The following is a 16,313-nucleotide window of genomic DNA, read 5'->3' on the forward strand; positions in this document are numbered from 1 at the left end:
TTAATATTAGTTGGCTGTTTGTCTATTGTAATATTTCAGAATATTGTTCTCTGTTGTTTATTATGTGTCACAATGTAAATATGTTTGTATTGCTATATAATGTAACCACTGATTAAATGAAAAAAAAATCATTCATTCGTTCATTCTTAATGAGTATCAACATAATAATAAATAGATATATGTAACTTTGGATAATCAAATTAATGTTCATTGTGAAAATAAATCTTTTGGGACTGTCTGTGTCGTGTAGATATAAATACATTATCGGATTATATATAGTTACCTAAACTTGTCTAACCTCCTCGTTTGGTTTGAACATTTAAGCAATCAGAATTTCATAGTACTGTTAAACCGAAACTAATTCTTAAACCAAACATTTAATAATTCAGAAAACGAAACACTAGACTGGTATTGGCCTGAATGCAAAATTGCAACAATTTCACTAAATTCACTCAAGGACTATCACCCACGTGACAGTAAACTTCAGATCAACAATATACCAAACCAAAAACTATAAACACATGTAACAAGACGATCAGCATGCACATATATATATGTATATATACTCGCAGAATATACCAAATTACTTATCGCCGAAACAAATATAAAAATTTCAGGTCGAATTAAAAGGTTCAAGTTTTTAAATGTTTGAGAAAGTCCGGATAAAATGTTGTGTTTTTTTTTCTTCAAATTTATCTTGATAACCTTATTGTTTAAGTGAAATATTGTTTGATTGCATCTTGTCCAGAAAATAGTAAAAATTGTAGAGGTGGCCTTTATTGGAATGAATGAATCTTTTGAATGTACCATAATTGTTGATATGATTGTCGTCTTTCATGTTTATGACAAAATACAAAACGATAAATATTTGATTTTGTAATGGCAAAATAATTAATTTAATATAAAAAATGTCGATTTTACGAAATTTCACACGGTCCAATAGACCCTATTTAAATACCTTATAAATAACAACATCCACCTGTATATATAAATATATCCTGTTTATAACCAACCTAGTGTTAACTTTGTGTTAAAACCCAATAATTTATGTATTCGGATTTATAAATGGTTAGAATTTAACAAGAAAACAATGTTAAAAAAAACGTGGAATATTATATCAGCTGTAGCTGTTCGTGTGATTTTAATGGTCCATTGCTTTTTAGCAGTATGGAGAGCTGCTGATGTGAGAAATAATGATTTATACTGGCTTATGGCCTTAACCAATGTGTTTATGGTGGCCGAAGGAATATTTAGAATAGTAAAAAAAGAGTCTCAAGAATCCAAATGGTAAGTTAGATATCCAGTATATATATCATACAGAAATCCTACTATATTCTTGTTAAAATAATTGCATCATTATACAGCAATGAGAAACTTTCACTAAGGACTACGATAGGACATCTTTGTTAATATTATCTTAGGATAACTTTGATGTACAGTCTGAGACAGATCATAAGACAGTCCTAAGTATGTACTATAATTTTTCCTAAGACATATTTTAAGATAAATCTTGGGACACTTTCGATGACACGGCCCCAAATTTACATACACTTCTTTCCTAAGTTTTTATGTTGAACATAAAGTTATATTTAGTGTTATAAGATATACCCAATAAATATGTTCATTCGTCGTAAGTCTAGACATTGTACCTAAAATGAAAAGAAAACATATGACAAGAAAGGCTAATTATCTTGGTTGTGCTCAACGATTCACTTGTCATCCTTCTTCTTTACCTAAGAACATGGAAAAATTTCATAACATTATTTTTGATCATATATTAGGAAGTGTTTTCAATTGATACAGATATGATAGGAAACTGATGAATTCACTGACAATAATTATAAGTGATATAAGTGATAGATATAGTCTTAGACGTTAATTAACTTTTCTTTTGATAATTATTCATGTAACGAAATTTTCAGTTGCATAATTTAGGTACAAGTTGTTCCCGTTGGCCATTGTTTCGCATTATCGAATGCATACATTAATTTCCAAATTTATACAGCACTTTTTTTCTGCAGTATAATTAGATATTGAATAGACTATTCAATTGAACACTTTTTGTATTCTCTTCTTTTCTTCCGGGAATTCCTTTGTCGTCTTTTTTATCCCGGAATTCCTTTGTCGTCTTTTTTATCCCGGAATTCCTTTGTCGTCTTTTATTCCCGGTCTCGCTTTTCTACTTGAAACTTTTTCGCGATGCTTTGTCATCAGATATCTCGGCTCATAAAATAAATAGAGTTGTTATTTGTTATTTGTTATTCCCCCCCCCCCCCCCCCCCGCTTTTTACAACATTGAGCATATCTTTATATATGTTAAAACGTATCAAAGGTTAGTAATTTTTAATTCTACGATGTTTTTTATTCTACCTTTTGATAATTTGATATACGACGTTTTTATTAAATGAAAATGTTATAGAAAACGATTGATTGGTTGAATGATGTTTTTAAATCTGATCTGATCAACCTTTACCTTGCAAAAGAACAGTTACACTCGTTTGTTAAAATATACGTGCCGTATACTATAACTCTCATTTCATAGTTTGTTTTATTGGATTTAAAGTATAACAAATAATATCAAAACTATATATATAAGAACACCAGCGTGATACAAGTACGCATTTTTATCGAGTTTCCCAGTCAATCCTAATTTACTGAGAAGATGTGGTATGTGTGCCAATGAGAAAACTATCCATCCAAGTCATATTGTTTAAAAAGCTAATAATTATAAGTCAGCGTACGTCCGCCATGAAAAGCAAGCTCTAAAGGGCCTAAACCAAAGTGACTGTAGTGTAGAACAATTCAAACAGAAAAACCAAAACAACAAAAAAAGAGAAACGAGATACTTTTGAGAACAACAAACGACAACCACTGAACAACAGACTCCTTAGGAAAGATGCATAAACATGCAGCGGGATTAAACGTTTAAGCAGGCACCAACCTTCACCTTAGCCTGAGACAGTAGTGTGAAATTACAACTTAACACATGACATTGGTAAAATCTCTTTGTTCTTACTGTGCTATAATCTGAATAACGCACAGCTAAGGTGTGCATTAAGCTAGGTTGACACTGCCGATCAGATCAACTCGATGATCCCGATTGTCCAAATTTCCACGACCAAGCTCAACCAAATTCTACCCGACCGCCATCCGACTGTACACGACTTTAACTCGACCATTCACGACTCCTTAATGACTCCATCACGACTACCTCCCGACAACAAAATGAATACTTATTCGATAACTCCGATCAATTAACGATCTTTACACGATCTTTGCTCGACTAGCTAGACCAAATTAAATATTCACGATCTCAGCCTGATCTCGACCAGACCAGATCGACCTGATCGTATAAGGGTCGTAGGTATAATCGGGAATTGGTCGGGTATGCACATTTTTAGTATAAAAACGTTCGATTTTTATTCCCCGCCGCTTCGGAGTGGAGATAAAGTGTTTCCCTTGTCCGTCCGTACGCACGTGTACGCCCCAACACGTCATAATGTTATATATGCTAGCTAGGGCATTATCAGTGTCCAATGGACACATAGACCGTTTATTTGGTTATATTCAGTAGAAGGTCCGAGTAAAATCATACATTTAAAATATCTACATAGAAATATAGCAATTGGATTTGTGGGCAAGGTGCATCTTCGCTTGGATCGTAGCCATTGGCTAGCGAAGATGAGGGAAGTGGATCGTTCGTTACCCATGACTAGCCAAGATGGGACAAGGTGGTGCTCAGAGAGACAGGTTAATAGCTGTGACGGAGCTTGAAGAGTGCATAGAAGATGAACAAGATTGTCTAGACAGCAACGGGCGCCAAGAAATCTAGATGAGACACGACGACCATTGTGTGGGCATGCAGTGTCACAGTGGAAAAATGGACAAAAATTGATTTTGAGACTTTTCGGACATTTTGTAAAAGTTTTGTAAAATCACTGTTTTGTTATATTTGCAATATTTCACTAAGAGATTTTGTTATTTTTATTGCGCAAGATTTAAGTCAAGTTTAGAAGATTAAGCTAATCTAATTTCATGTTTTAATTTGTTTCTCAATTAGCGATATTTTACTTCAAAATGATCTATTATTCGTATATGACAAGCCAAGACTTTAATTCCATAAATAAGTCTGTATGTTCTATTGTTAATTATTATCTATGTGTTAATTTTTCTGTAATCCCTTTATTGAATTTTCTCACTCATTTAGAGAAATACTTGTCAAGTCTATTTAAGTTGTTTTTGGTTCGTTATATAAACTATGTTGTTATTTTCATGTGGCAGATTGGATTTATATATATAGTATTACACTGAGCAGTTCCAACTCTGTATGCTGAACTTATTAAATTATACATCGCGCTAACCAGAGTCGTCTTTTGTTACAAGAGCTAGTCCCAGAGTTAGAGTCCGTGTAGACTTGTCGTTCTGTTTATTGTATGTGTGTGGTTCCAGGCCAACACATTTCCCATTCACAGATACACCCCAGAATCTATTTGTGACAGCAGTATGAGAGACTTGCACTAACTCAACAAAGAGGAAATCAATGCTTATCAAAACTTCCTTATAGTGGACACTGATATATAATGGTAGTTTTATTGCTCTTTTTTTGGAAATGACACCACAAAATGAGATTTGTCACTGGATTAGTACTTATGTTAGATAGCAATATACATAAACTTTACCATCCCCATTTCCTTGCTTTCTTACAAATAAAGTGTACTGTTTTTCAAATATATGTGCATAAAATATGTAATCAGTATTTTTCATAGATTACATACCCAGTAGTTTTAATGGTTAAAGATATTGATTTTTTTTTTTGCTGTATGGCAACAACCTGTATGTATTTGCCAAAAAATATTGCAAAAAGAGGGCAAAGATGTCACATATTTCCCCCAAATTTGACCCAAAGTAGAATTTCAATCCCCTGGAGTGATACCTTTTCTGAAACAGTTTACAACTTTACATATATCTATCAAGAGATCAAGAGTGCATTTCTTTCTAACCAAAGTTTGGTAAAAGTTGTGTGCCGTTTGCTATATATAGTTTGTTAAATGTTACAAAAATAGAAACAAATGCATCGTTTGGTTAGAGGGGATTGAAATTTTGAGTAATTTTAGACAAAGTTTGGAGTTATGACAAGCAACAACACGTTTAGATGATTGATTTAATTTCAAAGTTAGAAAGAAATGCTTCGTTTGAACTAACAAACGACGAACGACAAACTACAGACGCATTTGCAGCGAGTTTAAATTGTCAAAGTTTATGCATGAAAACTTGCTAAAGTATGTTAGAAACAAATGATCAAAACGTGTGCTCGCTGAACACTTTGTATCGTTACTGTTAGAAAGAAATTCGCACCAAATAAAAAATATCTGTCTTTCATCTCATTTTTGTGTGAAATTACGTAAAAAAAGTTCGAATAAAAAAAATGACTGTAAGGTGACCTATAGTTGTCATTGTGTGTTCTGTGAAGAGGTCTCATTGGCAATTGTACCACATCCTCTTTTTTATGCTACAAACATTTCTAGACAAACGAAAAATACGGACAGATAAAACAGAATATAGTCCATAAACAGGTAAAATATAATCTTGATGTTCTTATAAACCAACTTTGAAAGATAACTTAGTCATCAGCAGTCTAACAATGAATATCATTGCACAATTACTTTAATATTTGAAAAATCCGCCGGTGCCAACATTGCAGGATTTTCTTCCCTTCCGGAACATCTAAGATCATCCACGGTTGTGTTGGGTTACGTGTTGCTAAGTTTTAATTTTTCTATGTTATGTCGACTGCCAGTTGTCTTCTCGTCGGTTTTCGTTATTCGCTATGGCTGTGTCGGTTTGTTTTCGACCTTTGCGTTTGATTGTTCCTTTGGTGTCTTTTGCCTCTCTTTTGAAGTGTTACCTCTCCTTGCAAAAGGAAAGACATGTACTGTACATGGTGGAATTTTTGTAGGGTTAAAAATAATGTTGTCAATATATTTTTGCGGAAGCAGAGTTATGAGAGTTAATCAGATCTGCACACACTTTTAGAGAATCGTGTATGGCCGAGTAGAGATCGAAGAGTGATCGAATGTGGTCGCGGAGGGATCGGGTATTTGTCGAGTTAGTCTAGGATCAAATAAATATACAAGTCGCATGCAGTGATCTGGAAGCGATCGGGCATTGGTCGAGTTGATCTGGAAATGATCGGACATTAGTCGAGCAAAGGTCGAAATGATCGAGTACTGATCGGTAAAATTTTTGTATTCCGACCAAACTCGATCTCTACACGATCCTTTCCCGATCAATTCGACCGCTACTCGACGAATTCTCGATCTCTCCTCGACATGTCAAAAACTCTCGGGTAGAAAGTCAGATCGATGACGAGCAAGGTAGAGTATCCCGAACATTCTTGACGATTGAGTCAGACCAGTCTCCCGATCACGTAATTTGGCTTGATCGAGTTGATCTGATCGGCCTCAGATATACTGCACAGTTCAAATCTATTTTTACCTTTAGGGGCGTTTCCTGGATTCTGAAAGGGGTGTTACATGTATTCTATAAAATTAAAAATTATCAACAAATGTAGCGAGACAAAAATGTTACGTTTTTCAATTAGAGGATGATCAACCTATTCGCTCCCCCCCCCCCCAAAAAAAAAAAAAAAAACGAATCCGCCATCTGACTCGAAGTTACAAAAAAGTTGATTTATGAAACACCTTGTACAAACATCGCAATTTCAAAATAAGAAAAAAAAATATAAATCGATTGTTAGTGTTTTGACGTCACTTATTTAGTGGTGCCCAGTTTTTATTGGTAGAAGAATCCGGAGTGTCCAGAGAAAACCACACACCTTTGATAGGAAAAACAACAGCTTTTAATCAATTATTATTGGAGTCGAAAACCCCCGCACGGGCAGAGTTAGCCTTCAACTCCTCAGTGTTGACAGTCTAGTGATTACAGTAGAAGAACTACTTAGACTTCGTGGCAAACGAGGCCCCTGATGAGAAAAGAAAGGTTTCTCCCTCCTTTTTTATTATCTAAACTTGGACATATATATTTTATTATATTTTGTGTAAACAATGTAATTCTTAAATTAGTGTTTTGAAGTTATAACAGATAATAACGTTTTTTTGTAGTTCCTGCCAAAAAAGATATCATGTATTCAGGATTATTCAAATAATTGAAATCTGATTTGAATAAGTTTTAGACTCAATGAAATTCATTACGATTTTTGGCATATTTATTCCTAAAAAGGGAATAATTGGGTATCGAATATAAATTTTGGGTCCGGGGGAGGGGGGTGGTAAAAGATTGGAAAAAGAATCGTTGTTTCTGTTTATTTAACATTTAAATTTATGTTCTAACATCTTCATCGGTTCATCTTCCTCTAAGCATATCATTAAGGAAAGAACAGCAATTAATCTTTACTCAATAACACCGTTTGAAAACTTATGTAATATGTCATTCCATTTTTACGAGAAAACAAAATTGCATTGCACTGTTAGATATACATATGATTTGTTACTGTACCTAGAATTCAAAGTTTGTCTTTGATTAGTCAACCAGAAGTTTAATGGACACAACATGTTTTATGATACGAAGCACAGAGATATAAAATGTATTGTGAATATTTATATTTTGCTAGTTTCTCATAATAAAATATCTACAAAGAAGTCTTGTTCTAGAATAAAGATAAATATGTAACGACAAATTAAAAGTTTAATAAGTAAGAATATGATTTGGTATTTTTTTCTATACATAACTAAGCATTTAAACTAACAATTGTCCTTTGCAATACTTACTTTCCCACCACTGCATAAAATAATGATGACTATCAAAAGATGAAATTGCAACATCGGATAGTAATTACTTATACTTTAACTTTCGATACACTGTTTACGAATATAAACTCTTTTGTTGGAGTTAACGAAACAAAGAGCAGGGTCGAATTCAGCCATTTTCAAAAGGGAAAGTTTCATGCCTAGGATAAGGGGGGTGTCCAACTAAAGAATACCGTTCATACCCAAACATGCATGGCCTTTTTATCACCACAATGTTTTAATGTATTTCATATGTAACGTCAGTTAGTTCTCAGCTTGGTAACTTTTACGATATCGTAGTGATAAGATACAGTCTATCAGATTTTTTTTAAATCTAATTTAAATGATTTTTTCCCTGAAGCTACTCTTGAGTAGAACATTTATGAATATGTCAACGATTTTGTTTGACTTTCGTAGATTATGCAGCTGTCGCTGAGATATAAGAACTTAAACTATATATGCCAAAACACCATTTTTGTTTGTTTAGTGAATATATAAAAAAAAATGCATATATATAGGCTATGGATTTGTAATAAATGTTAAAAAAAACGTGCAAAAAAGACTTAGTTTAGTACATGTGCATACATTGCTAAATAATTTATTTGACATTATGATTACAAGAAGCTCGTTACATATGACTTTATATAATAGAGATTAAACCAAAGATCAACTCAACACGGAAAAAAGCAATTTGACCAAGTACAACCACTGCTATTAAAATGAACTAATTGGATCAATCGACTTACTGTGATGTTTTGTTAATATACCATATCATAATAATTACAAATGATTCTAACATGCCATTTGGTTCTTTGCTATATTATTCGCCCTCTTTTGGACATTTAACTTTTTATATTTTGAGAACTGACATGCTTTACCCTATCGGCTGTGAAACAATCTTTTACTATTTAATGGGACTATTTCTATGTAAAGTATTCAAGGTCACTTAATAACACTCTCAAGCACCAAAACAAATCGAAATAAAGTATTCAGTGAACGGCATGTTTTCGTTTTAACTGCTCTTTAGTATATATTTTTTTAGCAATTCATGATATAAAGGAATTGTTTTTTTCTAAATGATATAGATCTGCAATTCCTAGATTTGATTTTGCAATAGCGCCATTACAGCTCTTTGGTTGGTTTCTGGTTAAATCACTATGCATAAACGTTCAAGGTCAAGAGTTCAGAAGTTCATTTATATTGCTGTACTTAGAGGACCCACTCCCTATCTTGTTCTAATACCACTGTCTGACCGTTTATGTCAAGAAATTAAATTAAACATAACCGTCTCATGACCGCCAGCTATAAGTACAGTATTTTATTGAAAAGATAGTCCATAAAAGTACATACATTTTCATTATTTAATTTAAATAGATAAGTTTTATAATGTTCAGCTCAAATAATAAAACTAAAAGTAGGTGATTTAATTATTATTTCTATACCCCCTTGATAATTTCAATAAATGTGTAAAAACATTTACATTTCTTGTGACAGTCAATGTATGATAATTGATACTGTACCAAATTAAAGTTTAAGTACTTTGATTAATTATTGCGTCCTTTTGTCAACATTTGTTTTGCACCAACATAGATTCAATATTATATTAAAGTATCGCCGATCGTAATACATATAATACAAACTTCATTAGTTTACACATATTGTATTAGCATGCTCAAAGCAAATCAGACACAAGTAAAACATACTTATAAAGTCTTCTCCACAATACAATATATAATTATATATCAATAAAAATTTAATTTCCCTTTGATCGGGTTATTGTCTCTTTGACACATTCCTCTTTGACACATTCCCCATTTTAGTTCTCAATTATTTTTTTTACTCTTAAAATGTATCAGTGTAATGTCTCAACTTCAAATTTATCTTCTTCAGCTTAATTTTTAGTGCTATTCTCCTTGGCCTCAAACTGGAAATATGGACACCTGAATTGTTTAAATTGTTATAAGATGTGGTATGAGTGCCAATGAGACACCTCTCCATCCAAGTAACAGTGTATAAAGTAAACCATTATAGGTCAAGGTACGATACGGCCCTCAACACAAAGTTTTTGCTCACACCGAACGGCAAGCTATAAAGGGCCCCAAAATTACTAGTGAAAAACCATTCAAACGAGAAAACCAACGGTCTAATCTATATAAAAACGAAAAACGAGAAACACCTCTGAACCCCATAAACTGACGACAACCACTGAACAACGGATTCCTGACTTAGGACAGGTGCAAACTATTGCAGCTGGATAACTTGAACGTTTTAATGGTACCATACCTTTTCCCTTTTCTGAAACAATAGTATAACATCACACCATAGAAAGACACACTATAAAATATTAATTGGAATGACTTTACTCAATCAAAAAACGTAGTAACACAAATTTACACCCAATGGACAAATAAGGTCGTTCTGTGATACAATGTAAATAAATAGTTAATAAAAAAATAAGGGATGATTAAAGTAAAAGTATAAACCGCTCAATGTGTATACTAAGGTTAATGTTCCTATTTTTTTATTCTGGATGTTCAGTGAATCTTAAGTCAAGTTAGTCAATCTGGCTTTCACAAATGTGTTTAATTTTCTTGTCTTTTGGTTTCGGGCATATCTGTTGCGAATAACCATAGAACAACGGGTTATGATTTGGGACTTGAAAATCCGTACGTGTTTCTTATGTACATGAGTACCGAGGATTTTGTACCTAATATTGATTAACTTCTGTCTGATTAAAAAAAAAACACACACACAAAAAAAAAGTCTTTTGTTAGTTTATATACCTTAAATTGATGGATTTACTTTTTGGTAATATTTTACCTTTGAGGAATTCATATTAAATAACGACTATTCATTATATGCTGAGTGGAATTCTTTAATTAGAATCATTTGTAAAGTTTCCTTTTTCAACAAATTAATTTTCCTCTATTTTCCTGTCATGGAATCACGCTTCGATGGCAGTCCATTTAGATGTAGATATGTAAAGTCTATTTTAAAAGCTATTAAAGTTATTATACTGTAGACGAAAATATATGTTCATCCCATAAAAACGAGGAAATGGAAATTGAAGTTTTAACCTTTCCTCGTTTAAAGAAAAAGTAGCAACACGCCCCACTTTCCAAAACAAACAGAAGGTAGTCAGGAAAAGGCCCAAATAATATGCTAATTATTAATTTATATAAATTCTATGAAATATTATCTCGGTGTACCGGTCTACCGGTGGTCATATCTCTCAACACGTTCACTTGTGGCGTTTTTTATTTTAACGAACGTAATCTATGTTATGCTGGTAAATTATTAAGTTAATGATTTCTGGATTTCAATCGTTAACACAGATTCCTTTAAACATTTATTAGGTTTAGCTTAAATTTTTTATTTCAAACGGGATAGCACATCCACATTTTACAGAGATGTTATTTACCATGCCGGAAACTTAGAAACGATCCTGGTAAATTATCGATTCTTTAACTTGATAAACGTATTCTGAGATGTTACCAACTCAACACTGGTCACTTTATTAAGCCAAACATCTTGCAATAGTATTAAACAGTTGATTTTTCTTCACTTTGTACAAATATTCCCAATTCCAAACTAAAAGAAAAAATAATTGAAAGAGTTGGTCTTGTTTATTTCATAACTTAAATGAGTAGCTTAGTTATGGCTTAAAGTGACCAACAAGGGAAAATATTACCGCTTATTTTTTTAATATCACGTGATATAAAATAGTACGTACATGCATGTCATGTATGTTGTACCCGTATTACTAGTACCGTTATTAATGTAATTTCCCACTATACTAACGAACCCTTGGAAATAAAAATAATCAAGTTAGACAACATATCTCTCATCAACAATAACGAAGTGCAGGATAACGCATTCAATTAAAGCTACCTGTTTTACTTAGAACTTTTAATACACAAAGAACTCATATGCTATAATTGTATTTTGAAGATAAATAATTTGACATTGACAATTGCTACCTGTTGAAATGATATATTTGTCAACACAAGATATATGAGATAAAGCATATATTGTCAGGAGAGGTTATACTACAATCAAAAACGTCTGCATCAACAATAGAACGTTTCATGACGTATCGTATTATCAAGTATCGTTGAACAAATCTTTACACTTAGAATGAAATTCAAAACAGTGTGGCTGTGGCCATTGATTGACACATTAAATTCATCCATTGACTGGGACAATTTACGTGAACGTTTGTCTGTAACGACCACTGTTCACGACGTGCCTACGATAGACATTTAAACTGTGGGGTCACCAAAGGTTTCTTAACGCCTTTAATTATAAAATGATTCGAAAAATTAATCAGGAATAACCTTTATCTTTTGATTTATATAATTGATATAAATCAAAACATCGTGTTATTTCTGATTAATTTTTCGAATTACTTTATTAAGGTGTTGAGAACCTTTGGTGACCCCATAGTTTAAGTGTCTTTAAAAAGAACATTGTGAGCAGTGGTCGTTACATACAAACGTTCACCTAAATTGTCCCAGGCAATGGATGAATTTAATGTGTCAATCAATGGCCACAGCCACACTGTTTTGAATTTCATTCTATTTACATCCAAAAAGATTCTTTGTTCATAATTTAATTAACATGTTTCAATACTTATAAAAATTATGACATTAATTTTGTCCGTGTCAATCTTATTTTTCAAAATGCAATACAATGCCGTATGTTTATACGATGCTATCTTATATAACGTAACAATCGATGGCTGACTTGCAAGCAAATACTGCATACCTAGTTTTTCTACAGTCACTCCACTGGTACGAAATAATGTTACTATACAAGTACCAGGCCACGTCCACTCTGTTTTTGTTAGATGTATTGCTATTTGTATCCACCTGGTGATTTGATTCTTTTTTAACTGATTCTATAGTTCGTTCTTATGTTTTACTGTTACACCACTGTCATAGAAGGGAGGGTTGGGATCCCCCTAACATGTTTAACCACTTTACATTCTGTATGTACGTGTCTGTCCTTTGTCAGGAGCTTGCAATTCAGTGGTTGTCGTTTGTTGATGTGTTACTTATTTGTTTTTCGTTCATTGTTTTGTACATAAGTTAGGCCGTTAGTTTTTTCGTTTGAATTGTTTTAAATACATTTGTCGTTTCGGGGCCTTTTATAGCTTACGGGCTGTGCTCATTGTTAAATGCCATACGGTGACCTATAGTTGTCAATTTCTGTATCATTTGGTCTCTTGTGTAAAGGTGTCTCATTGGCAATCATCCAGCATCTTCTTTTTTATAATCTAAGCCCATCAGTATTAATTCTGCAAATGTGTGTTAACACCTTTCTTTCTTTCTTCGTTGGATCACACAATTCTGTGACCCGTTGCAACGCCTCTAAGACTGAACCATATCACCAACTAGGCTATATTAAAGATATCATTCGTTAGTAGAGTGATTCCGTTCCTCGGCATCAGCTTTGCCTAGAATTATAACTCAGTCAACGATGTATGGTGGCATGGTGGCATATCTTGCAGATTAAATATTTGTATATCAGTCGTATGCAGTCACATCAATATGTGTTTTTATCATACACATGTCTAAATATGTGACAACTTTACTACTGACAAGTTTTTTGAAGTCTTTCAAGATAGTTTAACTTTTAATGTACGTTTAATTCTAACTTGAACTCACCGGCAATATGATATTAACTTCATAATGTCACAGGACTTCCTAATGGTACCGACCGTGCAAGGGCTGTAAAACCAGTCAAGGTCATTAAACACTTCCAATCACTATAATTTGAATATACTTGACACATGTGTGTCAAATATAAATATGGACATATGTAAGTGTCGTGTTAAACAGTCATCGTGAATTTTACATATAAATTTAAAAATCTAGCATGTCACGTGCAGAACCTGCAAATGATAACAAAAAAACAGGACATGCATACGATTTTTTCGACATCCGTAAAATAAAATATTTTGAAGGTTGAAAGACGAAGATAACGATTCGACAAAATAAGGCTGATGAAGTAGTCTATATTTGGTTATTTAAAATGTATTTTTTTTTCATTTAGGTTTAGTCCCTGTATATTGTTTTACTTAGCGGGGACAGTTCCAGCTATATGGATACTTGAAATTGACAGACTGGAGAAATTTACAGAAATCAGTGAATCAGCCAATATAACAAATGCTCAAAACGAGGCACTATCTGCAATAAGTGGAGTAAGTGAACAAACACATTAAATACTTGCTGTGGTAATCACTTATTTGTAATAAAAATCAATCTTCAGGGTATTAAGACATTTAGAGAATTACTACATCTAATAGTCACAGTAGACTGAGTAGTGATTATTAAGACATTTAGAGAATTACTACATCTAATAGTCACAGTAGTGATTATTTTCAAAAGTCGTAAAAGTACTCAAGGTATGCCGCGAACAGTTAAAAGTAAAATAACAAAATGCTCCTGAATGGGTTTGACCGACAGACAAACGTCTACATAATATTCATCAGTTTCGATTCAATCAAAATAGCAATTACGAAAACCAAAAATTGAATTGTTCTGTCAACTCATCAATCGTCCTGAGCATGCCTGAAATATTTGCCACTGGACCTTAAGCAACAAACAACCAATTATATTTCACAAAGTGCAGATTTTACTGTTGCTAATGATTTAATTAATATTTCCTCTATTATGCTAACAGGTATCACTGCCAGTTAAACTTGATGCGGACACTTGGGTATCAGTGCTAGAACAGTCTATGTTATTCATATTCATTCTGACAAGATGGATGTTGCCTAGAGGACGAATAACACGTGACCAGTTATCTCAACTGCTATTTGTTTATATTGGATCAGCGTCTGACGTCATGGAGTTATTTGTTGTGTTTGAAGAACCTGAAATTAGGTCAGACTTATACCTGAGTTATGCTACATTAGGAGTCTGGTCATTGAGTTTGATTCAGTTTTGTTTGATACTTACTTCAACCAGGGATATCGGTGGTAAAATAGTTGCAAGGGAGACTGACCTTGAAGCTGAGGTGCCAGAAAATACCCCAAAGGGTGAAGAAAAGGAGAAAATGCCAAGTTGCTGCGATAGAGTATTTGAAGTAGAAATTTGGAGCTTATTTATTTCCATGTTTTTACAAGATGGTCCTTTTTTAGTTGTCAGACTGTACTCAATAATTGTTAAGGGGGTATTGTCTTACGGAATACTTTTCTTTACGGCCAAAAATGTGCTTGTTCTCTTTTTACAGTTCTATCGCATAATAGTGATATGTAAGAAAATCAACACCATTGGCTCAGAGGAAGAAGACAAACCGACTCCTTTAAAAGATAGAAAGTCAGTCCCACCTGCAAAGAAAGCATCAAAGCAATCACTAATATCAAATAAAATTATTGGTTCCACCTCAACTAAAAACAGTTTTCTTGATCCATAGCAGATTGTCATGTCAACATACGTACCAAACCAAAAACGATAATCTGGTTTTTAATACAGTCTTAACTAAATGAAACGTTGGTAGATAGTTCCAGACCAACACCCTGATGACATCACATTATTAAATATCAATTTGATATTTTAAAATATGTACAATAGAGAAAACAAGCTTACATTACAAATGTATGCTATTCATGTTTGCATGCACACATTTAAAAACATTTTTTTTTAATATAATATTATGTTCGAGGTCAAATCAAAAGCTGCAGTATAAACAAACTAAGTATTGATGAAAGATATCGTAAGAATTTACTTTGAGGCTTCAAGACGTACATATGTAAACATTAAACAGTAGTTGATATATCTTGCCATGTTTATAAGAGCCGATCGATGTAATCCGTCCAAATATGTATGGGGTATTTCCATGAACTGTGATAATGATCTTGTTATTTTTATTTGCTGTTTCACATATTTAAATAAGCATTGTATATTGTTTTTTTTTATTATCGTTATTATTCATATTTAAGTAAAATATTTTCAAATACTTTTAATGACTAAATACGTTATACATGACAGCAACCATATTTCGATGATATTTTAGTGATAAAAAGTTAATGCAACTCTTATTTTTGGGACTTTCGATATGACAATTTACAAATTAGGACATAGTAATATATTTTTGACAAAAATGATTAATAATTACATTTTTTTTGTTTTCATTTCTGTACAGTAGCCTTAATTTCATAAATCTTGAATTGACTTTAAGTATACATTTTAGTAAAAGTTATTTCATTTACTGAATTCATAATGTGAAATCTAAAGAAAAGTGCAACTAGTTACACGAAAACAGGTAAATCTGTGATAGCTTATGCATGAATAGTGCGATATAATCGTTTCTTCGATTAGAAGCTTCTTGTTATATAAAAAAAAAATGTATTCTAAAAATGTTAAGCATTTGCTGTATAAATCTTATGTTTATAATATATTTTTTGTTTATTATTGTTCTAATATTGTTAATGTGCCGTCCAGCTTTTGACGTCCAACTTCACGGCCGACACTCGGCTAACCGAGAGTTTGGTCGGTTAAT

At 32.8% G+C, this 16,313-nt stretch overlaps 1 protein-coding gene across 1 annotated transcript; it reads left to right on the forward strand.

Annotated features, from left to right (window-relative positions):
* The first annotated feature begins 981 nt into the window (after positions 1-981).
* Positions 982-15,719, forward strand: LOC139487779 (transmembrane protein 26-like). The gene is made up of 3 exons (XM_071272857.1): positions 982-1,287; positions 13,863-14,010; positions 14,493-15,719. The coding sequence occupies exons 1-3, from the start codon at positions 1,091-1,093 to the stop codon at positions 15,225-15,227; spliced, it is 1,080 nt and encodes a 359-aa protein (XP_071128958.1). The 5' UTR covers positions 982-1,090; the 3' UTR covers positions 15,228-15,719.
* The last annotated feature ends 594 nt before the right edge of the window (positions 15,720-16,313 follow it).

Source organism: Mytilus edulis, chromosome 9 (assembly GCF_963676685.1).
Source record: "Mytilus edulis chromosome 9, xbMytEdul2.2, whole genome shotgun sequence".
In the NCBI taxonomy this organism is placed as follows: Eukaryota; Metazoa; Mollusca; class Bivalvia; order Mytilida; family Mytilidae; genus Mytilus; species Mytilus edulis.